The following is a 27414-nucleotide window of genomic DNA, read 5'->3' as shown; positions in this document are numbered from 1 at the left end:
CTCTCAAATCTCCATTTACTTCAGTAAAAGTCAAGGGCCTTCACAAAATTATACTCTCTTTGTGTAAAGTTGGATGTGTGTCACTCTTATGGAATATAATGAAATTCTGGAGAACACATTATTCATTGTAATATCATAAATGGTTGGTGTAGTAGTAATAAATATGATTCTTTATCTACGTAAATATCAATAGAAGAACTGTTAGATGTGTGAAAGAATGTGAGAATAGTGTAGGTCTTCAGAAATTTCTGGCACTCTGACAATAAAATGGGCAGTTGTATGTGAGAAATGCTAGGACAAAGGTTCCATGACACAGCTTTGTGTTGCTTGAAATTTATTCAGTTACATCATTTATGTAGCATCTGTTAATGATTCTAGTTGTTCTTTAACAGTTCTAAGTCTTGGTAAAGCATTCAGGGATTCTTATAACTTTGTTCCTCTTCCTTGCTAGGTTGTAGATAAATTTCTCATACAGTAATGAGGCCTAAGAATTCATGCTTGTCATTTGCTTATTTTGGGTGGTTTGTGTATGGTATTAACAGAGAAATAACTAGCTGGAAAATGACAATGCAAGAGGAATGTCAGGGTAGGGGAAATAATATACCTTTCCTCATACCAGTTTATCTTATTTGTAGGACTTCAACTGCCACTCATTGTGAGAAGCTGAGACTCAACTGTAGATTATTTCTTTAGGATAAGGAGCATCACCAACTTTGGGTTGTTTGGAAGGGATTCACACTAGACGTTTATTTTGTAATAACATTTGTATAATGTGTGTTTCTCTCTTAGATCATAGACTGCAGTATGGCAGTCCAGGAAGAACCAAAAGAACCATATGTCTCCTCAGTGCTTCCATGGATTATCCTGCACAGGATCATCCAGCATGAGGAAGATGCTTTTCGATCCCTTTGCTGCCAGCAGCAGCAGAACGAGGGAGAAGAAGGTAGGTTAATTATTCAGTTTTATGTATTGGAGCTGAGCTACTTACCATCTAGCTCTGGAATATAAATAAGAAAATAGCTGTTTGTCATCTTATCTTGCTGGCTGAAGGGAGCAGAGGGATATGCAGACATCACTTTCTTATCACAGAGGCAACTTCTTTTTGTCAGGTGAAGCATTGACTAAGTTGGATTTAACTGATTTCTGTGCTACTTAAATATTTGACAACTTCTTTCTTCCAGTGAGTCCTGATACCCCTATGTTGCCTTCTTCACTCATGCTGCTGAACACTGCCCATGAGTATTTGGGAAGGAGATCCTGGTGTTGCAATTCAGATGGTGCTCTTCTCAAGTTCTATGTAAGTGTTAGCATTGTAGAATAATTAAGGTTGGAAGGGACCTCTGAATGTCATCTGGCCAAGCCCCATCTCAAAGCAGGGAACAACTTCAGAGTTACATTGGATTGTTTATTGCCTTGTCTTTATGTTAAAAATACTTTTAAAGCCACTTTTCTCCTTCTCCCAGATAAACCATGAGGTGTTTCAGTCAGTTTAATCTGAATAGCCAAGGCTTTTTGTTGCAGAGACCTGTTAATTGGTATGCTTTCTAAACAGGACTTCTTGTCAGACAAGAGATGCCTTTGGATAACCAACTTTGTACTATAAAAAGATCTTAAATGGGAATTGGTAAATGATTTAACTTGTGCTGAAAGAGAAAGCACTGCAGAACTGTTAAGTGATTATTCTGAGTACTTAGGAGAAAAGTGGGCCTGATCATGATAAAAATTAATTTGAATGACTTTAATTTTGTGGTGCTTAACTTTGAAACGTGCGTCTTCTACTTTTTAAAAATAAACAGAGGTAATGTTTGAAGCTAGTAAAAATTTCTGGTGCTTGTCAACATTCATCCAGATGACTGGTAACATAATGATTTGCCATTGCTCTTTCTTCTTTCCTGTGGTAAAGTCAGATGTTGTTTAGGTTTTTATTTTTGATAATGAACGTACAAAACTGGTTGCAGCTTGTGACTTGTGGAAAGGGGTTACCTGAGTACTGAATCTATATCCAGTTTTATCTTCTCCTTCTGTGTTTGGTAGCTCAGCCACAGCCCTGCCCAAAGCAGCAAAGGTTTACTCTGATTTAAATTCAAAATTTTATTTTAGGTACTCAAATAACCTTTTACTCAGGAATAACTCTTAATTTTCAGCTGCTCTCTAAGAGAGTGAACAATCACACCAAATCTACTAGTGAGAGAGAGAAAGAGAGAGGAGGAAAGAGGGAGCATGAGGAATGTCAGGAAAAATAACAAACAAAACAGAAAATACCATCTTTCCTGCTTATGTCTTAAATGTCTTGCTGAAAGGTGAGCTGTCTGTATGGATGGAGCATGCTTCCTGCTCCAATATTCCAGCAGTGACCATGGCTTTTGTCCTCCAACCAGGAGGTAAGTTAGGCAGGACAGAAATGGCAAACTTTGGGCAAGAGGTGTGTTCCATCTGAGCAGTGTGTTCTGGTGGGTGTGCACAGGAACAAAAGCAAGTGTGTTTAGCAGAGTTTGCTGTAGGAGCAGATAATCCTGGTTCCTCCCACGGAGCGTGATGCCAGAAAGGAACCAAACCATAGCATGGAGAATGAGCCATTTAATTCCCCAGAAATGAGTACCACATATCTTGAGTGGCAAAATCCTGTTAAAATGATTGCCAGTAATGTTGCATAGCTGCTGGTCCTGAGAGACCAGTTTTCTTGCCTTTATTTCCTCAGAGTTCAAATATTTTATAAGAATTTTGCAGCTAAGTAGATTTAACACTCATAATTGATGGTGTTGGAAACAAAATTCTGCTCAATTATGCATAGATGAGACAGGCATGATGTGACAAGACAAACGTTTGTTTTGTCCCATGTGCTGTCCATCAGCCTCAATTATATTCGGATCTACTTTTCTTTTTTCTCACAGTCCAGTAACACAAGGATAAAAGGGATTTAAAATAACGGATTGAAAAAGGAAAGGGAGATACCTAGTGTCATATGTAGCCACTGTAGATGTCTTCTGCTGAGCAATGCTGAGTTCATAATGAATTCATTATAATGTATAGTACCTCTGAAGATATGCAGAATGTAGATACTGCTAAAGACAGCCATCTTGTGCTTTGAAGGATCATCTAATCATTCATATGAAGTAAAAATGCAGAAAATACTTTTTTCAAAGCTTTTTTAAAGCATTGCATAGTTTTTTTCATTGTAGGGTTTTTCATAGGTTTTGATTTTAGTTTTGATGGTCTCCAGGATGCAAATGTTGCTAGTTCAAGATATAAAAAGAACTTGGATGAAAATCTTACTTGTGCTGAAAGGAGTGATTATCCTTGATGTACCTTATGTTGGCAAAGATATTAAATGTAAAAATGCAGAGATGTGGGTAGTTGGTAACAGGGATGTGGACAGCCAACAGCAAAGCTGAGCAACTCAGTTAATAGACTTTTTAACTGTTGCTTTCAGATGAAGCTTGAAATGTTTTACATTTGTATAAAGCAAAATTAATTTTTTTAAGACACTTTTTCTGTCATCTTAGACTGTGAGACCAAGTTTCAAGTATTAGTGGAAGAATGGGCGTATTCTTTGCTTTTAAAAATATGTTGAAGGGTGGTTTCTTCTCAGAAAGAATTGTGATCATTTATATTCAGTAATCAAAATTATATTTGAAAGTCTTAGTTGTGTGAACTCTTAGGTTAGAGAAAGAGAAGTATAATGAATGTAGGAAGAATGACAGCACACCTAAGTATTAGAATAAAAAAGTTATGTCTTCTGTTTGGAAGTCAGTTTTCTAAAGTTTGGCGAGTAATAGGAATGAACTCTTAGGTGTTGTGATATCAAATTGAAAAAGAATCTGAGAACACTTTATTTTCTGTCATTATACCCAGTGTTCTGTGGACTTACCTCACAGAGAAGAGTAATTGTTTTCTCCTGATTCTCCTGATTTTTCTCTTCTGTTTTTCTCTTGCACTGGTATTTTACTTGGTTCCCAGGATGTGAAAGAGAAATAGGAATAACTGTCTGATCACTCACAAGCTGAGAAAAACTGTAGTGTTACTTCTTTAAAATTGCTGCTAAAATAACCCAGTGGGATTCCATATTCACGTTGTCTTAATAGTAAATTGCTCACTTCACAGAACTGAATTTGTCAAGTGTTATGTAAAGTTTGCACACATTTTTATCATAGGTAAATACTATTTAACATGTAAAAAAGAACATATTTACCTGTCAACCTGGAGCTTATTAGCCACAGCTCAGTGCCAGACCCCATCTTCTTCTGAGTTTGAGCAGCAGTGTGTCTGGGACAGGAATTTGGACTGCAAGGAAGCATGGGGTGGGAGAGCCTGAGGAGTTCTGCAGGAGCTGGGTCACCCTGGTAGAGCTGGAGTGAAAGAAGAGTGTTTGAACTGAGGCTGATTCAGTGTAGGACTATTAGATTATCTCTGCATCCTACTCTCCTCAGTCTCCCTGGTATTAGAAGTATAATGCTGATCCACCTGAGTTGCCTGCATGAATCTGCTCAGTGCTCCATGGAAACAGCCTGTTCCAGACCCACGCTGCCCTTGATGCAGCTCTCCTAAATGATGAATCAAAATTGTCTGTAGACTGTGCTTGTATCCACAGCCTCAGGAGCCTGATAATGTGCCCTGGGAGCCTGGATAAGCTACAGATAATTGAGAGCTGTGGATGTATTTAAATGTATTTACAGCTAGATCTTTGCAAATGTCATCAGGTGCTTTCAGCAGAATCTTCAAATTACAGTCAGAAAATTGCCCCCTTCTTAAACTAAAATATGATATTATTAAGCACAAGGATTTAGTTTTCAGAGACAAGAAGGTGTTGGAAGGAAAGGCAAAGAAAAAATGGAATGAATTATTGCAAGAATGTTAAGAAAAAGTATGTCTTACAGACTAGTGTTAAGTGATCACCTTCTGTGGATGAACCCTGTGCTGTTGTGGATGCAGGTGATGTGCAGAGGAGGATGTTAAAATGTAGTCAAGTCCTCTAGAAATAGTCTGAATTACCAAGAAAATTGTGGGCTATTGCCAAAAATGTAAAAGCTGAATAAGAACACGAGAGATTGCTTTGAAAACTGTTCAGGTGAGAGTTCTGTTACTGGTGTTTGATGTCACCTTGTTTGCAGCAGTAGGAATGTCATGCTTGGGTTGCAGTATCCTGTGATGTTTACATCTTCCTTTCAACTTACTTACCTACGCTTTTCCTAATCTCAAACGTTGCTCACAAATTCTTACAGGAAAAGTAGCAGAAATAAGGTGTCTGCTGTGACTCAAAGATGATTGCTATGACTCAAAATTTCATTGAGATTCCTTCTAAGAATTGTCTTTATTCTTATTTTTCAGGGTTTTGGCTCTTAATAAATAGTACCTTGTTCTTAACACTGATCTTTTAAGCAGAAGAGAATTACCATCTTATAGTTAAGCTCAGCACTTACAAATGAGCTTCTTACATGTAAGACTGGCAGAATTTTGCCTTGTGATGATGGAGAACTTGGTATTTTTCTGTACCCAGCATTCCCCCAAGTGCTGATTACAGCAGAAGCATTTGTCTTCTGTCACCTCAAATTAGTTTTCTTTAGACATATTGCTGCTGTATGTGTAAGATAATATGAGAGTAATTTCTACTTACACATTTCATTTTTTAATTTAAATTTCATAGTGGAACAGGTTGGAATAGATTCTTAAACTTCACAGATTAAGTGTGGGTTTTCTTTTGATTTTGAAATAAAGATCCAAAATCCCACTATGCAGATTATTCTTGGTGAACATTTTTTATTAGGTTGGAAATGCCTTCCTGGAATGTGTTCATTTTTAGTTTGTTTTCTAAGGAAGCTTAGTGAAAATTTGCAAAAAACTACCTTTTGGCATCCAGTTACAGTTTTCTTCAGTGTGTGTTACAGAGAAATAAAATCTTCCAGAATATGGTGTTGATGGGTGATTTTTCTTGTAGTGTTGAAATTGAAGATAGCAACTTGATACAGTGTTTAGTCATTTGGGATCAGTCCAGCCACTTTCCTCAGTGTGGAGCCATCTGTATAATACTATTTGTGTTGTGCAATTCTGTATTCCTTTTAGCCAATTTTTCCTTAGCCATCCCTTCTTTTGCTTCAAAGTCTTCTCCGTCCCCCTTTTCCAGGCAAAGGAAATTGATGTTTGTGAGTTAGAGCAGAAATTCTTCTGTGCCTTTTCCTTATTCACAAGGTTGACAAACTGTCGTGTTCATATTCAGAGGAACAACTTGGTGTGTAGTGGACACCTTTGAATGATCTGAAGTCTGAAACATTAAGCTAATATCTAATCTTCATGATTGAAGACAAGACTTCATGAATTAACACAGGAAAAAATATAAAAGCACTTGATTGCAGTTACAGTGCCATTGAAATTACTTGTGTGAGACTAGTTTACAGAAGCATGGGTAAAATTTGGTTGGAATTGGGGAAAAATGTGTGTAGTTCCTTCATGTTGTTTTCATCATCTGCCTTCAAAAAAAACCAAGGAAACTTGATGCAATCTTCAGCCTCCAGCTGACTTTCTCATTAACATTTGGGATGTTGTAGGTTCAGGTACTACAAAAAGAACTTGCAGCATCTACTTCTGAAGATACTCATCCATACAAAGAAGAGTTGGAAACAGCCTTGGAGCAGTGTTTTTATTGTTTATATGGTTTCCCTAGCAAAAAAAGCAAAGCAAGGTACCTAGAAGAGCATTCAGTACAGCAGGTAAGATGTGTATTTATTTAATGTCAGTGGAATATCCTCAAGTGATGAAAGATACTCAGGTGTTTGGTTTTAATGCACCTTAATATATTTTTGTAAAGGGTTACTTTTATTTCCTTATAAAATGTATGTATTTTACTTATTGTGGAAAATAAACTCATTAAAAATAATGGAAGCCTTTATGAACATAGAGGGGCAGAAACTTGAAACCAAATGCTAGTATAGTCTTAATCACAGTAGTCTGCCATTGTGAAACTCAACAAATTGATTTTATTAAGCCATGATTTTCCTGTTTCCAACAGAGAAGAAGTTCGAGTTTGAGGAAAATTAGAAAGGAAAGAGGTCAGCTTGAGAGAAGAGAACTTTAGCAGCCAGCCTTGCAGTTTATGAAAGTGAAAAATGTCTCTGTTAAAAATTATGCAAGTAAAATATAGCTTATTTTGAAATCCATGATGGTAAATATCTGGTAACTGTTTATGAGAAACATGAATTTAAGTTGATTTTGGGAGAACAACAACTTCAAAGTCCTGTGGGAAGAGGGGTGTAGAAAGAAGGTGTAGAAGAAAGGGACAGAAAAAGCAGGGCAGCAGTCCTTGAAAGATGACTGATTTTGTTCAAAAGCCTGAGACGAATTTTGTATTTACCAAATACAAGTGATCATAGAGTTATAAATGCAGAACAGTTTCAACCAAACAAAACAGTTGTCTGGCTCCTTTGAACAGACTTTTTAAAATGCACAAATACTGTTATGTTATTACTCACTGAGTATTTGTGAATTCTGTTTCCTAAACTTACCTGTTAAAAAGTTAAGATAATGGTAAGATGGGAATAACTAAGAAAAAGGAGATTACCCTCTGCCCCGCCCCCCCATGTTACATTGGAGCAATTCTTGGTGAAAAACTTTGTCTTGAAATCACTGACAAATTCATTTTTAGCAGAATGGAAAATAAGGAATAAATTCTGAAAGTTCCTTTCTGCAGGGAGTTTGTAGATTGAGTCTCAGAATTTTGTCTGATTCCCATTTCATTTGTTCTTAAGTTTGAAATTAAAGATGCAGAGCTTTTCCCCTCTGTGTCTTACCCATGTCATTATCACTCAGGATGCTTGTAGTTGATTCTTGCTTGTAAACAACTTTGCTGAGCAACTCTTCTAAGCAAGTACAATGACTTTATTTTTCAATGACATACGTTAAGTTACGGCCCAAAACCTGAGTCTCATAAATCAGTGAGCAGTATGTGAGCAGCATAAATCAATGATGCCTTTAGTTGTTCTCTTCATGGGAGGTTTAATTTGTTCCCTACTACAACAATATTTATATTTTTACAACCTAGAAAAGCCACAGAAAAACTCTGTGTTAGTAGACTTTTGAATTTTGGAGTTTGAGTTAATTTTGTCCTCTGTCATCTACCTTCCTCTTCAGGTCGATCTAACATGGGAAGATGCTTTGTTCATGTTTGAATATTTTAAGCCTAAAACTCTTCCAGAATTTGACAGTTACAAAACCAGTACTGTCTCTGCTGATTTGGCCAACCTTCTGAAGAAGACTGCTACAATTGTTCCCCGAACAGACAAGCCCATGCTGAGCCTGGATACTGTATCTGCCTACATTGAAGGAACATGCAGCAAGGTAAAATTAATTCCTTTAAAAAATAAATTAATTGAAAGGAGTAAAAATTGCTACTGTTATTTTTATGTTGACTGTGACATAGGGGAATGATTTATTCCATGAGGTGGTATTTCCTTAGGTAATTGCATTGAAATGAAGTAAGAAGGACACCACCAAAGCTTTTAGTCTCGAAGTGGCAAGATGTAATCTTGTTGAATGTGGAGTCAGTATGAGATGTTCATTAGTGTTTGTAAGTGCTCTGTGTGTCTGTGTAATGCTTTCACTGTCTTCATATTCAATACCTTCATATTCTGTGATGAAAAGACTACTTTTATTACAAGGAAGAAGCAAGCGTGCTGCTCACTTATTATGAACATTTTATTTAATTTGAACCTGTACTTTTTTTATTTTCAGGCACCATCTCTCCCAGATGGTGCAGACTATTCTCCACCAGTGGTGACCGAGTTGTACTATCTTCTGGCAGACTATCATTTCAAGAATAAAGAACAGTCTAAGGCCATTAAATTTTACATGCATGACATTTGTATTTGTCCAAACAGGTCAGTATTATTGAATCCTGCTGCACATCATTCATTCTTCTCACTTCTTTCCATACTTTCGTTATCTGCTTTTCAAAAAGATATATTTGTTTTGGTTTCAGGAGTTAAAAAACCCAACAAACTAAAAACCTGCTTGCAATCTGTCAGCATAGGTGGTTTGTATAATAAAGGGCATCTCTAAAATAGTCCAAGAAACAAAATAAAAAACAAAGCCTAGTGATTAATCTTTTGATAGTTTTGAAATAAAACAAAAAAAAATAAAGTGGGAGGGGGGAAGCTAAATTAAAATAAACAACTGGGAGGGTCAAGGATCAAATCAGTATTTCTCTTTTGCACCTTTTGTTCTTTGTTTTGGCATGTTTATACCTGTTTCATAGCATAGCTATAGCACAACTAGCATTCTTTAGAGGATTAACTGTTTAGGCTGACCTTTTTCTAAAATTATTGATCTTGCTGCTAGAGAACTACTCAGAGAACACAAACTTAGGGTAAAATAGCAAAGTGATATTTAAACTAAACCATTTTGTTTCTTGATAATTTACAATTTACTGAAATACCATCAAATAAAGCATGTTTTGAGTAAGTGTTTAGCTGTTAACTATAATTTCAATTCTCCTTGAAGCTGATAGATCAGGGTCAATGACAAAACCCCTAGTTTGATAGATTTGAGACAAGAAAACTATTTCTAAACCCAGTCACATACCGGAGACAAGAGGGAAGATGAAGGCACAGAACAATTTTGTATGCGAAATCTACTGAGGAAAGAGCTGTAGTTTAATGTTATTGCATCTTCTAGTCTGGGAACTGCAATTAGCACATTGCTACAACTTGTGTTTGAAGCCTGGTAAAGAAACTACCACTCCTCCCATTTTTCTGTAGCATTGATACTTGAAAAGCTAAATTAATAAATGGAGGAATGGAATACATTTCTACTGTAAAGGTTTGTTGCTCAGAAGATGCTTTATGTGGTAGCATAGTATTTTTACCCCAGTTGTATGAGATATTACCACTTCAAATGTCTGTGTTACAGTTCTCCTTCCATTCCCCTCAGGAATCTGACTATTGAGGTCACTTCACCCAGAAATGGGTTTTCAATTGAAATTGGCAAGAAGTGATGAGAAAAATGTGAGAACATGAGTATTCCTTTGGTGTTAGAGTTGTGGTAAAATGGAAAAATTCCAGTTCCACCAACCCCCAGATCTTAATGTGAGATTAAGGAATATGGAAACTACTCTTTATACTTTTATTGTCAATCATATGATGAACACAAGACTAGATCTTGAACAATCCCCTCAGAAAATCTTTGTTGTTCATCAGAATTTTCCTACATCAATGCATTTTCGTTTTAGGGATTTTTCTGTTGGAAAATGATGATGATAAAGACCATTCACAGTTCAGTCCAACAATAAAAAATGTCATAATGGCTGTCTGCTGGCCTACAGAAATAAAGGGTGACAATGCTTGGACAGGACAGTGTGGTTGCTGAGAAAAGAAATCGATGAGAGTGCTGCCATTAGGAAAATAGATGTGCTGTTTTTTTATATGGCAAACAAGCCTTGTTGTTTCATTTGTTTTTCATTTGTGACAATTACTGTGCATGGTGCTTTACCAGGAAACTGTTTTTAATAAAATCAGTATGATTTAGGCTATACAGTCTGTGTTCTATTATGAGGGGAGAAGATGCAGAAATTCGTTTTGGGAGAGCATATGATGAAAGGAGGAGAAAGCTGTGGATGTGAAATGACCCTTGTCAGGGCCATTCAGTGAGGTCTAGGGGGAAATTGTTCACGTGTTGTGTTCTTGCTTACCTAGGTTTGATTCATGGGCTGGCATGGCTCTGGCTCGAGCTAGTCGTATTCAGGACAAGTTGAACTCTAATGAATTGAAAAGTGATGGCCCCATCTGGAAGCACTCCACTCCTGTCCTGAATTGCTTCAAGAGAGCCCTAGAGATTGACAGCTCAAATCTCTCCTTGTGGATAGAATATGGCACCATTTCCTATGCCCTGCATTCTTTTGCATCCCGACAGCTTAAGCAGTGGAAATCAGAACTCCCTCCTGAAGTTGTGCAGCAGGTGGGATCTAACTGAGAACAGTATGAAATGTTAAATATTTTAAAGAATCTTTTCTAATGTAGCAGCTTTTAAAATTCAGTATTTATATGGTACGTACCACGTGTTAGGCTGTATGGTTATTAATTAATATTGGAAATTCCAATATTCAGTCATATAAGTAGTATTTAAATGTGTTTTTCCCATTCTATTTCCTATGTAAAATTAGTTGAGCCTGATCTTTGAATTGTCTTTCAAAGGTGACACACAATTATTATAACCTTCTGGAAAGGGAAATTATATTTACCTTACCTTTCTGTAAATGTTGTACAATGAAAATGATGTTATTACATTTCATGCCTTTGATCTATCAAAAGTTTAGTCTTACTGTCTTGTGGCCTCTTGGCTGTGAAGGACTTGCTGAAGAATTCCAGGGAATAATGCTGGAGTTATTTCATATTATCCGATAAAAGGTACAATACAGAGCAGCCAGCTTAAGTTGTGGATTAAATCAGAATGTTTGTTTAGGACTAGCTGAATCTTCCTTTTTTAAGTGAATGTATTAAAATGGCATAATTTACTAAGGGAAGCTCTATTATAATAGAAGATACATTGGAACAATATATTATCCCTTCCAGAGTTGTATCTCTTCAGGAATGTGTTTCTCATACATGAAAACCTTATTGTTCTCCTTACAAAATATTTAGGAAATTAAAGGCTCTGTTACAGTTTTTGAAGTGTAACAAGTACTTGGGATACTGCTATAGCCCAACAATTTAAACTTATAAACTTCTTTTTAAAAGAGAGAAAATTATATTAATGCATCTTTTGACCTAGTTTTTTTATGTGACTTTATTGGCAGCTAACCTTATTTTATGCTGCTGGTTTTAATTTTTGGGGGGAAGGGAAAAAAGTATTCTTGTCATATTGAGCTCAAAATTAGGTGCATTGCAAGCAAGATAAAATACATTTCTTCACCAAAGATCATGGTCCATAGTGGCTGTAGCAGACTTTAGTTGCAGAACAAAATATAGTTAAGAGTTAAGATAATTACAGCTCTGAAACAGATTTTTGTAGACATGTATATGGGTTTGTGGTGTTTTAGATTTATATTTTTATATACATATTCTATTCTTGTTACTGCTTTGTTTTGGTTATTTGTGTCAGCAGTTACTGGAATGAACAACAACCAATCCATAAGCACACACTGTCAGCGCTCAGGATGTGTCTGATCACTTGGGTTTGTTCTGTGTCTTTTAGGTTGAAAATGTTTTCAATTACATACTTAGTTGATACTCCTTTATGCGCAGGAGTGTATTTGTAGAATTTTTCATCCCAGCCACAGTGAATTCATGTATTCTCCACCCTTGGTTTGATCACAGATGGAAGAGCGTCGAGACAGTATGTTGGAGACAGCCAAGTTGTGCTTTACCTCAGCATCTCGCTGTGAGGGAGATGGTGATGAGGAGGAGTGGCTTATTCACTACATGCTGGGGAAGATTGCAGAGAAGCAGAAGCAGCCTCCTGTTGTCTATCTGCTTCATTACAAACAAGCAGGTCATTACTTGCATGAGGAGGCTGCCCGATATCCAAAGAAGATTCACTACCATAATCCACCTGAGCTTGCCATGGAAGCCTTGGAGGTAAAAGCAAGTTAAAGATGTAGGCTTGAAAACCTTGTTCTCTACAGTTAATGAAATACCAGCTATTGTTCATATTATTAGGTATATGTACATGGTGCTCTGCACCTGGGGACATTTACAAGACTGCCTGACTTGGAGAACAAAATGGAACCAATTATTCAGGCTGGTTTTGCTTTAAAGGCTGTTTATGTGGACAGTGTCAGTATTGGACAGACAGGCAGAATTTCCACTTCTGGGTTTTGCTTCACACAGTTCATGATTCAGTTTTTTATCAAAATCATACATGGGTAGGTTTCACAAGCATACCTATGAAAGGATAAGCTCATGCACCAGTTGGAATGGTAGTCAAAACATCTTTACTTTCACTGTGTTGTTTGGTAAACATAGTGAAAATACCTGGTGATGACCTGGTTCCAAGCAGACCAGGCCTGCTTTCCTCATTATGTGCCATAGGATGCAGTTGTAAAGTTTTTACAATGTTGAGATCTTGTAATTTACAAGAAGCTTTGAAAGGCAGGAGAAGTCCTATTCAGGTACATCTAGGTAACAAATGACTGTCCTTACTAATTCCTGCAGTTTCTACAGAGGAGAGCTATGAATTCTTTACTGATCAAGTGGACTTTGGTGTTTTCTAGGTGTACTTTCGTCTTCATGCTTCTATTTTGAAACTTGTGGGGAAACCAGACTCTGGAGTAGATGCAGAGATACTAGTTAGTTTCATGAAAGAAGCTTCTGAGGGACCATTTGCCAGGGGTGAGGAGAAGAACACCCCAAAAGTTGCAGAAAAGTGAGTGCTAATTTCTAGGAGTATCCTCTGGAAGCATACTTGGAAATGACTGTATAATATACTGTTAAAGTGAAGCTGAATGAAATACAAACCAAACAAGGTGACTAGAATTAGTTCTAATGTTTGCAGTTTTCAGGTTTCAGTAAGATACAGTAAGATTATATGCTGCTGACATCTTCTCAATAATTGGCACAGTATAGATGGGAGGGGAACAAAACAGAATAATGTTCATTTTATGATCCATTTTGAAGCCACTGGTTTTATTTATTAATAAAACAATTTTTTTAATCAACTATTAACTAATTCAAAAGCAAAGGACCTTTATTTTAAAGGATAAGGGGCTTTAGTCCTCATTTGTTTCATGAACAACTACAAAATAAAGAATGTTTTACTATTGACAAGGGAGGAATAGAACCTGTACTAGAAATCCATCCTTCAGAATTTATTAGGAAGATGTGATTAGTGTGTTGGAAACCTCCTAGGAAGGTGAAGTCTCCTGTTCTTTGAGTAGGTCCCCAGTGTGTTAACATGATTTTTTCCTTGCCCCTCCTAGGGAAAAAACTTGCATGATTGATGAAGATTCTCACTCTTCAGCCGGAACAGTGCCAGGCCCTGGGACTTCCCTCCCCTCCTCCTCTGGTCCAGGTCTGACATCCCCACCTTACACAGCCACTCCAGTTGACCACGATTACGTCAAATGTAAAAAACCCCGTCAGCAGGCAACGCCGGATGGTACAGTCCCTGTTCTCAATACTGGCAGCACAGGGAGGTGCTTTAATCATGGGGGGTTTGACCAGGAATGATCAAACTGCTCATTTCCAGGAGGGTGATGGGTCTGTGGTAACACGGGCAATATTGAAGCTCATTACTTTGATAAATTTGGTGCTTTAAATAGAATCAATGTACAGTCAGAGCTTTAAATACAGAATTCAACGTTGTCACCTGCCACCAGTGACACCTGTCACTTAGTCAAAATGGGAATATGAGTAGGAGGAGTATATCACTGACTGAATTCTCAGTGATTTTGTTTAATTTATTTTTCCTCCAGACCTAAGTATCTATCTGACCTGATTAGGAAAGATGTGGATCCAGTCTTCAGAAGACTGGACACTGTTTCGATGCCTCTGTGACATAACCAGGTGAAAATTTGAACTGTGGCTGAAATAAGACAAATTGTTAAAAAGTCAAAATAGTATTATCCTTTTTTGAAGGAGGCAGGTGGCAACTACTTTTGAGTATATTGTGTATCAGCACGAAGTGATTTGCATGACAGTCTAGTAGACTTCATTTTTTAATTTTTCTTTATCATTTACAGTGACTGGTTAGCAGCTCATCTCTATAGAATATAAAGTGATGTAATAAATAATTGGCTTATAGATGCAGAAGGTAGGGTGGGATCACAGTGTTATTGAAGAGTTTGCAATATACAGACATGGCAGCAATTAAGTTACTATTTAAGTAACCAGATATTATCATTTGGCTAGGAATTTTGTTCTGATTCTACTCTTCTGGCCATTTGTTTATCCACCTGGATCTATATGTATCAGCACTCAGGTTGGAATAAAATATCTGCAGTGTGTAGCTTAGAGCTGGTAGAATGTGGTAGACCCAACAAAAATGCTGTGCTTGATGGGATTTTCTTTCCAGAGGGTGGGCTGCTTCCTTATGTGGTTTTCTGAAGAACAGTAATTTGTAAATAACTTCGTTGACACAAATGTTCATATGCCTGGAAACTCTGCAAGGTGAATTTACTCCTTTCCCCCCACAAATAATTCTTGGTGAAACTGACAGAAGATCATTCATCTCTGTCACTAAATTGAATAGAGGAATGTTCGTTTTTTCCATGCTTACATTTCAATAAGGAGTAATTCGTTGGACTGTTTTGATATATGTAGTGCTAGTGTGAATGGGTTACACAGTGATCAGGCTCTTAAATTAGCCTTTTGATGCCTTTTGACACAGCAAACACAAAAGGGAGCAAATATTTACATATTTCCTAAATAATATTCCCTGTGAGATGCAGTTCTGCCTAAGACTACATCTGCTTAGGTCCTAAAGACTGTTGAAATATTCCCAGGAGATAGATAAGTTAGGTAAATACTCCAATATGTGTTGTTAGTACATTCAGTCAAAGAATGTGGTGTGCTAATTGCCAATGGGAGCAAAGCTGGCTGCTTAGCAAAGCCTGGAGGTGCAAGCCAAGGAATGTCTACCTCTGCCAGGGCTGAGGGAGCAGTTCTTGGTCTGCTTAGCCTGGTTAGGACTGAGCTGTGCTGCTGTCAAAGCAATTCAGAATGTCAGGTGCTGAAAGGAGCAGAGTTAGGGTGATCTTTGGGAAGGCAGTGTGTAACCATGAGAAGTAGCATTGCAAAGTACTGCCTCATTCATGATGTTTTGTAAATTGCTGTAAAGATTAAACTCTGGATACAGCATATTGAAGAGCCCTGGGAAACTGCAGTATTTGCCTTGGGGCTGTTACAGATGGAAGGAGAGCTGACAGGCTGAACAATCCTCAGAAGTCTCCCACTCACGTATTATTACATACACTGTGCTCCTCTGTGTGCATTTGCATTTTACTAGTATTAAAATATGTACTTTTGAAGTAAAATGCTCTTGACATCTTACACGTAACCGCATCACTGAAGAAAACTTCTGCCTGCATTTCCATCATACCATTCCTAAAAATAGCAAGAAAATATCCATCATTTGGTTACTCTTTAGATTTTTCCATCATTCTGGCAGCAAACAAAACTGTCTAGATCATTGTTCACAGAATGAGTAAGTAGGCCTAAACACTCTTATTTACTCTTACTCTTGTATTGATATTGATGTTCATCTATGACATAGAATAAGAGCATTCTACAGAGTCTTGCACACAGAGTTCTCTTCATATGGCACCACAAGCAGCCCTGCTCATTGGGATGCCTGTCATTGCTGACCTCTGAGACCTCTTGACCATTTTGGGGTGTTACACTTCAAGAAAACAACCCATGAGGAAAGAGAAGGAATTGGAATGATTCATCTAGGGATGAGAAGACTAAGGGGAGACATGACAGCAATGTAACCTAAATAGTGTTGAAAGCTTTACAAAGAGAGGACAACAAGATTTTCATGCCTGTGGGGAGACAGAGCAGACTATTAAACTTAAATTGCATTTTCAATCTCAACATTAAAAAACAGTGATAGAGGAAATACTACTTGGCAAAAAAAAAAAGTGAAACACTAGAATATATTCCTGGGGCTAGCATAACACTGCAACACTTCAGCACTGAAAGTCTTTGAAAAGTGGCAATACAGCCAGCTTCTAGGAATTATGGAGATGTAATTTATCCTGATGGAGAAAGAAATGGACTAGCTGAACTCTTGCAGTTCCTTTTGAGCTCTATTTTTTTCTATTAATGTTATGGTTTTTTTCTGGCTTTTATTTATCTTTTTTTTTTTTTAACAAGACATCCAGCAATGTGCCTTCTAGTGCAGCAAATTATCTCATTACAAGCAGGAGATAATTACTTTACAGCCAGACATCTCTTCTTGAAAATATTTGGACTCCAACATCAAACATTCATCCATAGATAGGTAAAGCTGTGAGAGCAGATTTCAGTTAGATGCATTATGTTTAAATGTGTCTTTATATTTCTGTAGCTCTCCAACAGGTTTTGCTCATGGAAAAAGATGAACAGAAATCACTGTTAAAGTTGAGACTATTGAAAAGCTTTATATCCAATGAATGCTGATGATACTACTTTTAAGTCATATATTTAATGGAAATGGGTGAAAGGAACCAGTAAATACAGCTTGTCAAGTAACTAAACTTTTTCCTCATGGCAGCTGCTAGCATGTATCTCCTTCAAGGAGACAGAAGTATTGCTGAGTGGCAGCTGTTATTTGCTGGCTGACAAGCTGCTGCTGTGTGTAAAATGGGCAGCTTCCTTTCTCTTTTCTTGTCCTTCAATTCAGCAACATCTTTTCCTTCCTTCTGTTACTCTCATCTTTCCTGTCATCACCCCTGCCTGTTGCTGTTTTATAATCCTCCAAAATGAAAACTTGGGTTTCATAGTAGAAGCCTGAGCCTTTTTTATTTTCCAAAAGCAAAGGAACTCAGGAGGGATCAGGACTGTCATTCCTCAGATGTCATCATATTTACACAGATAAATGGCCAGTGTTTTATATACCAAAATAGACATGTTCATTGTCTTCCTTTGTACAGGCTGAGTGTATGTAGTCAGTATAAAACAAACTCAGTACAGACTTCAGGCAGTTTAAGTTTACCTAAATTTTGTGCTAAGCATTGTAGTTAGTTCAAAAAGCACTAAAAGTATTAAGGTTAAAAAAAAAAAAAAGAGAAATCTGTTTCCTAAAAAGTGGACTGGGAGATTGTTGTGAAGTCTTTTTTGCCTTTGTTGTGTTGCTATTCAGTTCCATATTACTGTGGTGGTATGCAGATGGTGTGTTCAGCATCCATTGCTATTGCAGTGGTAAAATGTCTTATTGTTTAAACCTTCATCCATGTCATGTAGTATGTTCTGTGTGGTTAGATGTAACGGTCCTTTTTTGTGTTTGTCTTTGCCTGTTTGCTTTTGCAACCAATATTGCCCGTGCTGCCTCTAACCTTTACACAAATCTCTGTTCCCCAGGCATTCTCTTCCTGCTTTTACCTGTCACGGCTTGCTTTTAATAATTGGCAAAACCTGCATGATAAACTCACTGGGAAAGGCTACTTGCTTCATGCTGTGGGAGAAGTCTCACTTCATAGTTTGCTGGTCTGTAATTCTGCAAATATTATGAAGGTTTTTTTGTGTGAAGGGGGGTTCTCAACATCCTGATGAGACAAAGGTGATCTCTGAGAAACTTTTTGTGGCAGGTTGTCGCTCACGCCAAAGCGAATAAGCTCCTAAGATGGAGTGTATGTTTCTGTGCATAAAAAGAATGTCCACGTTGCATTTTGGAACATGAAAATCCTACCCTTCAAAACTCTCCAGCAGTTCAAAATGAAATCTTTCAGACTGCAGTGCATGCCCTGTTCTGCACGTGATTCTGGATGCTCAAGGGGACTGTGTGATGGACTACAGGAATAATGAATTGGATCCAGTTTATTGCAGTATGCTCCAGTTTCACCTTTCCCCAATTTAGCCTCTTTCTGATTAGTAAAAGTATCACCCTGACATTTAGTATGAGGTGATGTAAGAAGGATTTGACTGAATAACTAGAACATTGATGAGATCCTCTGTTGCTCTGCACTCACAGACAGAAGAAAAGCAATACAGGACTGCAAGTTACCTAAACACACTCAGTGTTCAGTGCAGCTGGAAAAAACAGGGACTCTCATCTTTGACTCATGTTAAAAGAGAACTCCCTTTACCCATTAAGAGGACTAGCAATCCTCAAGAAATTAACCTGCTCCCATGCAAATCTTTGCAATTCTTTTGTTTTTAATAATGTGCAAGTGCCTTTTGATACAGAGCTGAATGTTGTCTGCTGTTATGGGTGGAATCTGTTTCAAGAATGAGAATTGTGTGATACATCATGTTTCTGACTACAGACCAAAAAAAGCTAAATGCTCATACACACAAGTAAGGAGAAAAGGGGAGACAGGGTGCCAGGCAGGCAGGACAAAGAGAGTCTGTACACCCACTGCCTGTGAACAACTCACTTTTATTGCATGAGACAAGATAATTTTAAAAACAACATGTAGTTAGTTATTCATAAGCTCTGAACTGTGCAGCAGGGTTTTTCTTTACTGTAAATTGAGTTAGCATGTGCATATAGGTCTTTAGAAAAGCTTTTTGTGCCCCTCATTTCTGACTTTAGACTTGCAACTGATTCTTTATCACATTTCAGATACTTTCTTGTAATAACTGAGGATACATTTTCCTTCAAGTATTTAAGACAGAAAAAGTTATTATTCAGAAAAAGTGAGCCTGTTACCTACCCCCCCAGACAGATGTTTCAGAGGTGTTCTCCCTCCTCTTAATTTTCTAAGAAGTTTGAAAGGCTGGAGGGCAGACAACATGATTACTGAGCTGCATAAGTAATTACTAGACAAAGGCAGGCTACCTCATTCATATTGGCACCATGAAGCTGAACTTCAGCTCCTCTGAGAATAAATTATATAAGCTTGTACAGTGAGAGATGTTACCTGGTCAGCATGCTTAGCAGTAAGGGCTCTTCTCTGCCACTGGGATTGTGTGTCTGCTGGTTCAGGTCACTAACCCATCCCTGTCTCTCCCTGTGACTGGACACATGTTGGTAGCAAGGTCTGTGGTGTGTGGCCCACAGGGCTCATGGTGTCTCTGCGGAGTGCTGGCACAGGGTGGGGCCTGGTGAAGTGAGAAACCTTTGTCTTCTTGCATTTTGAAACTAAGTAGTCGTTTAGATTCCCCAAAGTTTAACACAACTTTTTGCTGTTGATTGGCAGGGTTGCAGGTGCTGAGTGCTAGTGGAGCAGTGACATGCTAATGGCTTTCTTTGGCATGGAGGAATAGCATGGAATAGGGATTTTTGAAGTCAAGCCAGTAAAGCTATTTCATTCAGGATAAGATTAATTTGAAAATGCTGTTAAGCACAGAATTAAGTCAAATGGACTACAGATATTTTTCTAGTATCTAAGATAAATGTGTTTCAGTAATTATAATTACTTAATTATCTAAGTGACTGACAGGATCCCACTGTAATAGAAAAAAGGTCTTTGCAGTGCAGATGAACATACAAGTTCTTCCTTCCCAGTGACATCTTCCTGATGATAATTAGTATTTTTTTTACTTGTATCTTGAAATGTTACCAAGATTCTTCCTTTTGTCCTTTTTACATCTTCTGTCCAGAGCTACTCTTTTTCACCTGTTGACAGAGTAGGTGATATAATCTGACACAGAAATCCCTGAAATGGCAGGAGTCGAGTGTTCCTCATTGAGGAATGAGTTACAATAAATAAATAAATAAATAGCTCTCAAGTGCCATTACCTTAATCTTTTGAAAGACACATTAAATACTTAATTTTACATTACAGACTTCAGCTTTTCAAATTGGTTGAAATCTACCTAAAACTTAGGAGTAATGCAACAAAGTAATGAAACAAAATAAAATAATACCACAGAGAGGATTTGGTATCAGGACATATTTTTAATAATTGTTTTGGGTTTTTTTTGCAGTTGATTATGCACAGTTTAGTAGACCTTTTTCCCTGCATTTCCTCTACAGATAATAATTTTGGGACATTAATACCCAGTTGTATTTTTATCTTAGCTTTCGAAATAATAGGAAACTTTACAGAAGGAGGCCTCAAAAGAATATTTAGTCCTTGATTTATAATTTACTTATAAGTAAGGGATCATTTTAGCTTTTTGGAAAAGCTTGCCTGATTGTTATTGTCAGATGGAGGAACTAGGAGAATACCTAAGGCAAACAAAATATTAAACCAAATAATTTTTTTTCACTCTGAAATTACGCTGCGTTGCACTAAGTTGTCTTTAATTATAGCAGAAATTATTAAAAAGCACTGATGTTCTCCCTGGATTTGCATCTTACAAGAGGACAGGTATCAACAGCAGTTGGGAATTTGGAGTGAATTCTTATGTCTCACAGACTGCAGCGCTCTGTGGCATATAGGCTGAGTAATGCTGACTGTCTCAACTACAGTCAGCTCTTACCAGATGAAGGAAAAGCTTTATAACACAGTGAATGTAAACATATATGCTGTGTGTCTGTCTATATCTGTAAGGTATATTGGTGAATTAGGCTAGAAGAGCATAGAAGTTCCATGTATGAAAAATATGTAGATTTTTTTAAAGCAGAGTTAGGAGGTGACTTGGTGCCATGAGTTCTCCATTACATACTGCAGCATTTAGTATCCAAAGAGCTTTTTTATTATATTAAGGTACACTTTGGGTAACTTAACAAATGGTAGCTCTTTGTCTACCCCTCCTTGAAAACCTGTAGTGATTCTGTAGGTTCTCTATAAAATTTTTAAAGCTGCAACAGTTAAGCTAGAGATTAGGGAAAAGAAAAAGCCATTTTCTTGCAGCAATTAAAACCTATTGCCTCTTGCTCTGTACTTAGTGAATATGAAGAGCAATTATTGTATTTTAAATTTGGCTAATTGTATGTATTTGGAAATTCTCCCTCATCTTTTTGAAGATTAATATGCCATCTCATTAATCCCTCACCATTTTTTCTCCTCTATTCTGAATTCATTCCAGCTATTCAGTGTATTTTTTTAAAAGTGGATCCCAAATACAGGCACCATAATTAAGCTTAATTTTCATTAGTGCTCAGTAGAAAGGAAGATTCTTACTTTTTTTTTTCTATGAAGCTACTGATTATACATTCAAGTATGCCAGTTTGCTGCATTGCTTTTACAATAGGATGACATTTTGGCCATTTCTGGTTTGAGAATCACTAATTCTTTTCTGGCATATGTGAATACATGTGCTGGGATATACACACATTTTCTACTCGTGATCTTGTTATATTTTAGGTGCCTGAAGGCAGATTTATTAATTTATTTATGCTCAGATAGTTCTGTGGAAAATGGAGGGTGGCTGGCTAATAGCTTTGACCTTTTATCCTTTGATAGGCACTAGAGTTTGTATTCCATTCCCTGGAACTTTACCCATCCTCTGTGACTTCTGAGAAATTAATTAGTGTCTGCTGCTAATTTCTGAAATACTCCAGTGTTTTTCATCAGGCCCACTTGGTTTTAAAGCATCTAGTGCATTCAAGGTATATCTATAATAATAAATTCTCATAGTAGCCAGCTTTGTTTTTTCAGTCATTAAGGAGCCCATTATTGATATCATTAAGATTTTTTTTGTATATAGTTAACTTACTGAAGAAAAGAAGGAACATACATACTTGGACCTACACTCATTTTAGTGGATGTTTCAAATCAAAATAGCTAGCTAATTGTAAGGGGGTATTTACATTTGTTCCCCATAGGGAGAAGCATCCTTGCCATGCATACATTTGATATTTAATGTGCTAAATCCTTGTCTGTCTTTGCATGCTGAGAAGTCAGTGTCATTTCCTAGTGATCTGATACCACTCTTGCTTATTGGTCCAGCAGTTCTTGGCTTACATTCTAATGCTTCATCTGTCATAACCCACACATCAGAACTGACCTCCAGGCTTATGGCAACATTTGGAAATTTGCATATTTTTTTCTTCCACTGATGAGTAATTCAACCTTTTTGCCATAGATGCAGAAACTTCCTTTAAAAAAACAAACAACAAAGGGAGTGACTGAGTGTTTTTTCCTGATGCCAACTGGGAGTTCAACAGTATCCACTTGTACCACAGAAGGTTATTAAAGCTTTATAAATGAGTCTTTTAAAGCTTGACTGACCTCTCTTCAGATTTTTTCTCTTCCCATTCTTTATAATTATATTCTTTCTGTATAAAACTTGTAATCATTAACCAACTATATAACTTCCAATTAGGAAGCAAATGCTGTTCCCCCATTCTTTTTCAAGTTACAGTTTTATTAAGATCTCTTCACTGAAAGGAAGGGTTTTCTTTGTGTGGTAGTGAAGAGCCTGCAGAGGGCATCGAATTTGGTTTAAATGTCTTGGAATCCTAATAAGAAGAACCTCATCTGCAAGCTGAAGGTCTGCAGAGGGATTTATCTTGATAAAATAAATTCATAGGAGGCTCTTAGCTCTCTTCTGAACAAGTGCAATTCAGATGGAACAGAAGAAACTTAATTAAATTATCAGCTCATCTCAGCACAAGGGCTTTTGCTTTTTAAAATTTTCTTTCTTGATCTTATCAAGAAAATTAATGAATAAGAATGCAGTGGAACTACCTAGACAACAGATGTAGCATGATGCCTCTTGGTTAAGATATTCCTGTGCCTCAGGCAGAAACTGGAAATTAATATTTTGGGCTACAGACTTAGAGGATTGCTTCTATTGGAATTTTGTGTTGGACACAGAATTATGTTGGCACAATATTACAGAAAAATGCCAATTTCTCATCTCAGTGGGAATATACTTACATCTTTCTGTTGGAGATATTAAGCTGCATTTTTCAGTCACGCAGGATTGCCTCTGGTAACCCTTAATGTAGAAGAGCTTGGGTTATATCAGGCAGGTTTCAGACATGGGTGGAAAGTTTTCACTTGCCTGTTTGTTCTGAGTGTGAATTTTATCCCCCATAATAAAGCTGTGATCCTGTACAACTTTTCCTGTGCTGTAACAGCCATCAGCAAATTAACAGCTTAGTTGTGACTGTAATGTAGTCAGCAGCCAATGCACACTACTCCATTCTGTCAAGGCAAAGTCACTTCTATTCTTCTGTTTACTGCCTTGAAGTCCTAGAGTTTTTCTGTCTATCTTAGACCTAGTTCTTTGCTGGATTGTTTATTTGCCATCACCTTTCAGAACATTTGGTGAATGGCATCTAACACCTGCAGGATAGATGGCCTCAGTGATCACTCCTGTAAGTCTTTGCCCTCTAATGGGACTGATTGTTTTCTGTCCTTCATGAGTAACTTTTACCAGTATTGTTGTTCATGGTTTTCTCTTGTTGATTGAGCTTTGCTTGTGTCAGACTCAAAATCATACTGGGTGCATTTCAAGGTAAATAGCACAGTAAACTCAGGAAAATTTATAGGATTGTACTAGCTGAAATAGTGCATCCTCAGCCTAACTGCTTTTGAAAGTTAAGCATCATTGCTTCTTTTGAATCTGATTCCAGGATTATATTCTAGAAAGAAATGTGGTGGGGCAGGGAATTCTCTTACATTAGTTAAATAATAGCTAGTGAAAGAAGTCTGGGGGTCTAATTTCTTAGCACAAAGAGGCAAGATGAAAATTATAAGTAGACAACTTAAAAGGAAAATAAATACCTTTTAGACAACAGAATTGGTGGTTGTTACTGGGCTTGTAAGAGCTTTGCGGGGTGGCTGCAGCTTTGTGGTGCTGTTACCAAGACACAGCAGCTTGATTTGTTGGAAATGGTGCATTCCTTCTTTATCTCTTTTGCAGAGAGGAGTCAGGATAGCACTGCAGCAGTGCTGTCTGACTCCAGTTCCACACAGGATATGTTTAATGAGCCTGCCAGTTCTCAAGACAGCCTGAGGAAGACTTACCCAGAGAAGAGGATTTCTACTACCTGTGCTGATACACTAATGCCCAGCAAAGAGACCCCGGGATCTACAGAGGAAAAGAGTATGCCTAATTTAATAGATCATGTCAGCTGTTATATTCTCATTAAAATGTTTCTCTTGGCATGCAGAGGCACTGAGATATGCTGCACTGTGATGGGGAATTTTAACTAGGTGTTATTGCTGCATGTGTTTGTGTAGCTTGAAATTGGAACTCTGCTTTGCTTATGTGGCTGTCATCCCAATTTGTACTGCCTGTTAAACCTTGCAAAGAAAAGAACAATGATAAAGCATTGTCTGTGATGGCCCTTTGGCTGGCTTCTTTTAGGTTGGTATTTATTCTTTCTTCAGTGTTTCAAATCTCTAGATGATTTAAAGAGTAGTTATTTGAAGATAATCTCAAACCAAAAATTTTCTTTTCCCCAGGTATAGATGCCCTCTTTGTTCTGGCCCAGTAGCAGCTTGATACTCAGTACATAGAAGAGCACAAGCAGTGGAATGAAAGGTTTTATTCCACTGGATACTTTATTTCAGTAGAGAAGTGGAATTGCTCTTTACCAAACTTTTCCATATATAATAGTACTAAGTGTTCTGTGTTCCACTGGAAAAAAATGTTTCAAAATCCATTAGCTGGAATTTCCCTTTGTCTGATGTTTGTACAGTTGCATGTGGCAGTAGATAGAGAAACTAGACTTCAGTAGGGAAAGACAAACAAGACCAATGTATAAATGTTGTTCACCTTTCTGGGTTGTGGAACCAGAATGTTGTACATGCTGACATTTGTTAGAACATATGCTGTACTTTTCCATAAAGTGATCTGTAGAGTAAAACTATAATGCTGAAGCAAATTTTGAAATATTTCTGTTCTGGAAAACATACTGACTCAAAGTCCAGTCTTATCATCAGAGTAAAAGTTAAGGAGTAGCTTCACACGTGAGGCTGAAGTATACTTCAGTTTATCTCTAGTCTGCTAGGAGATAAGATCTAAAGTAAGAGTCTCTTTATTCTAGCAAAGACAAAGACACAGTAAACTTCTGTGACTAAAAGTCAAAGTTAAAAAATTAATCTGCAAGTATCATGCATGTTTTCAGCAATAACAACTAGCTAACAGGAAACATGGAAGCTCTTACTATCACAGATGTTTTCTGATGTAAGATTTGGTATCCTACAAGAAAAAATGAGTCAATTGAGCTATGAGTTACCAAGTTAATTTAAAAAATGCTTGGATGGAACTGTAGGTCCTGCATTATCCAGAAGGCCAGGTTAGGTGCTGCTAATCATTCTGTCTGAGCCTAAGTTGTATTTTGGAATTGTGTTCTTCTAGGTAGATTATTACAAATAATACATTTTGCCTGGCAGGATGGATTTAATTTTGTTCTTTCTTCCTTTCTTTGTAATAGAATTTTACTGGATTTACACTTTCATTTTGTTGTGTCCCTCCCCCCACCATCTTCCAACAGTACCTAATCCTGCATTGTGTAAGGTGTGCTGAATAATTACTATTGCTCAAGGAGAAACCCACAGGGAGAGAGATTAGTATGTGGCTCTGTTTGTTAATGATGCAAAGATTACTTACTCATTAAAAACCAGGCATAGTCCTAACTTTTCAGGAACCACTCAGTAATTCTGTCTGTGCTTTAATGAAGGATTATCATTTGTTGTATTTAATAGTTGTCGTTTTATATATTTCATTTGCCATTTTGTAATTTTCCTTGTCACTTTAGTCTCCTTTTAATGTTCCAGTTGCAGGAAAGTCAGAAGAGCTGCTGGAAAGCTCAGAGTCTTACCATCCTGCTGAGCCTACAGGCCAGAAAATTCTGGTGGATCCTCAATCTGCTTCTGGCAATCCCCTGAAAGCTGCAATCCTCCCACCCTCGCAGTGGGACTGCAAAAAGAGAGCTGAGCCTTGTGGAGATGCATCTGAATTTCCTCATGGTCTCCCAACAGACCTGGAGGAGCAGCGGAAGTTCCTGACCGAGCAGTGCATCGCCTCCTTCTGCCTGTGCCTCAGCCGCTTTCCCCAGCACTACAAGAGCCTCTACAGGCTGGCATACCTCTACGCATACAGCAGGACACACAAGGTGAGCACATCACTGGAACAGTAGCTGATTACCTCTCTTTGTTGCTCATGATTGTGCTTTCTGCTCATTCGAAAGTCTCTCTGTTAAAATGCAGCAGGTCGGTTTGTTGAATGCAGTTTGGATTGGAGCTGAGCTTTGGGGTGTCTGCAGCTCCTGGATTGTCTGATTCATGTGTTTGAGGCCAATTGAGTTGAACATTTATTATGAACTAAGTAATTTTTTTTGTCATTCAGCAGATTATTACCTTTTACATATGTTACATAAATTAAGATGTTATTGTAAAAATGACAAATTATTTATTTTACTGATAAGTGGACTGAAGAGTGGCTGGGAAGCAGCATTACATCAGTATTGGTGTAAACACATCCTGTGACACAATTTCTGGGTATCATGAATCTCTGTAGAATGAAGGTTTTCCTACTGTCAAAGCACAGAGGTCATCTTGAGTAACAAATCACTGAGTGAAAGTCAAAGATCCTACTGCTTACAGACTGATGATTTTAGATTCAACAAGATTATCTATGTCTTGGTGACTGCGGTAGTATCAGTTCCTGATTGAGCTGAGGGCAAAATAACTTGCCCTCTCCAACATTACCCATGCATATTCTTCATAATCAAATTCATTTGAAAAGCTTTCTACTATGAATTATCATTGGTTTAGTTTTAAAATTGCCATTCTTTGTTTTACTTCTTCATACTTCTGTTATTATAATCCTTTGACTTTCAGCAGTAGCAGTTAATAAAATGTGCATGAATAGCAGCTTGAAATTATCAGATTTATTTCACTAATTGTCATAATCAAGATTTGAATTCACAGATTTTCTATTTGGAAGTCTTGTGTTGTGTCACCTGCTGCACTGTATGGCTTCCTGAATTCTCTTCCCCAGCAGT

General features: G+C 37.4%; 1 protein-coding gene across 4 annotated transcripts in view; it reads left to right on the top strand.

Moving 5' to 3' along the window:
• The window catches only part of CABIN1 (calcineurin binding protein 1), a 108259-nt gene that overhangs the window by 16879 nt on the left and 63966 nt on the right, over positions 1–27414 (top strand). For 2 of the 4 annotated variants that reach the window (XM_051633912.1, XM_051633911.1), the window contains exons 18-28: positions 790–943; positions 1182–1297; positions 6540–6701; positions 8119–8325; positions 8719–8864; positions 10677–10938; positions 12297–12557; positions 13193–13344; positions 13898–13989; positions 24324–24506; positions 26186–26523. In XM_051633912.1, coding sequence (XP_051489872.1) covers positions 790–943; positions 1182–1297; positions 6540–6701; positions 8119–8325; positions 8719–8864; positions 10677–10938; positions 12297–12557; positions 13193–13344; positions 13898–13989; positions 24324–24506; positions 26186–26523 — 2073 coding nt within the window. Of the gene's footprint in view, positions 1–789; positions 944–1181; positions 1298–6539; positions 6702–8118; positions 8326–8718; positions 8865–10676; positions 10939–12296; positions 12558–13192; positions 13345–13897; positions 14077–24323; positions 24507–26185; positions 26524–27414 lie in introns of all 4 variants that reach the window. The other 2 variants (XM_051633910.1, XM_051633908.1) reach the window with 1 other exon arrangement.

The sequence above is a fragment of the Apus apus genome, chromosome 16 (genome assembly GCF_020740795.1).
Source record: "Apus apus isolate bApuApu2 chromosome 16, bApuApu2.pri.cur, whole genome shotgun sequence".
NCBI classification, from domain to species: Eukaryota; Metazoa; Chordata; class Aves; order Apodiformes; family Apodidae; genus Apus; species Apus apus.
Note: the sequence above shows the minus strand (reverse complement) of the source record. Positions and strands in the feature narration are given on the sequence as shown.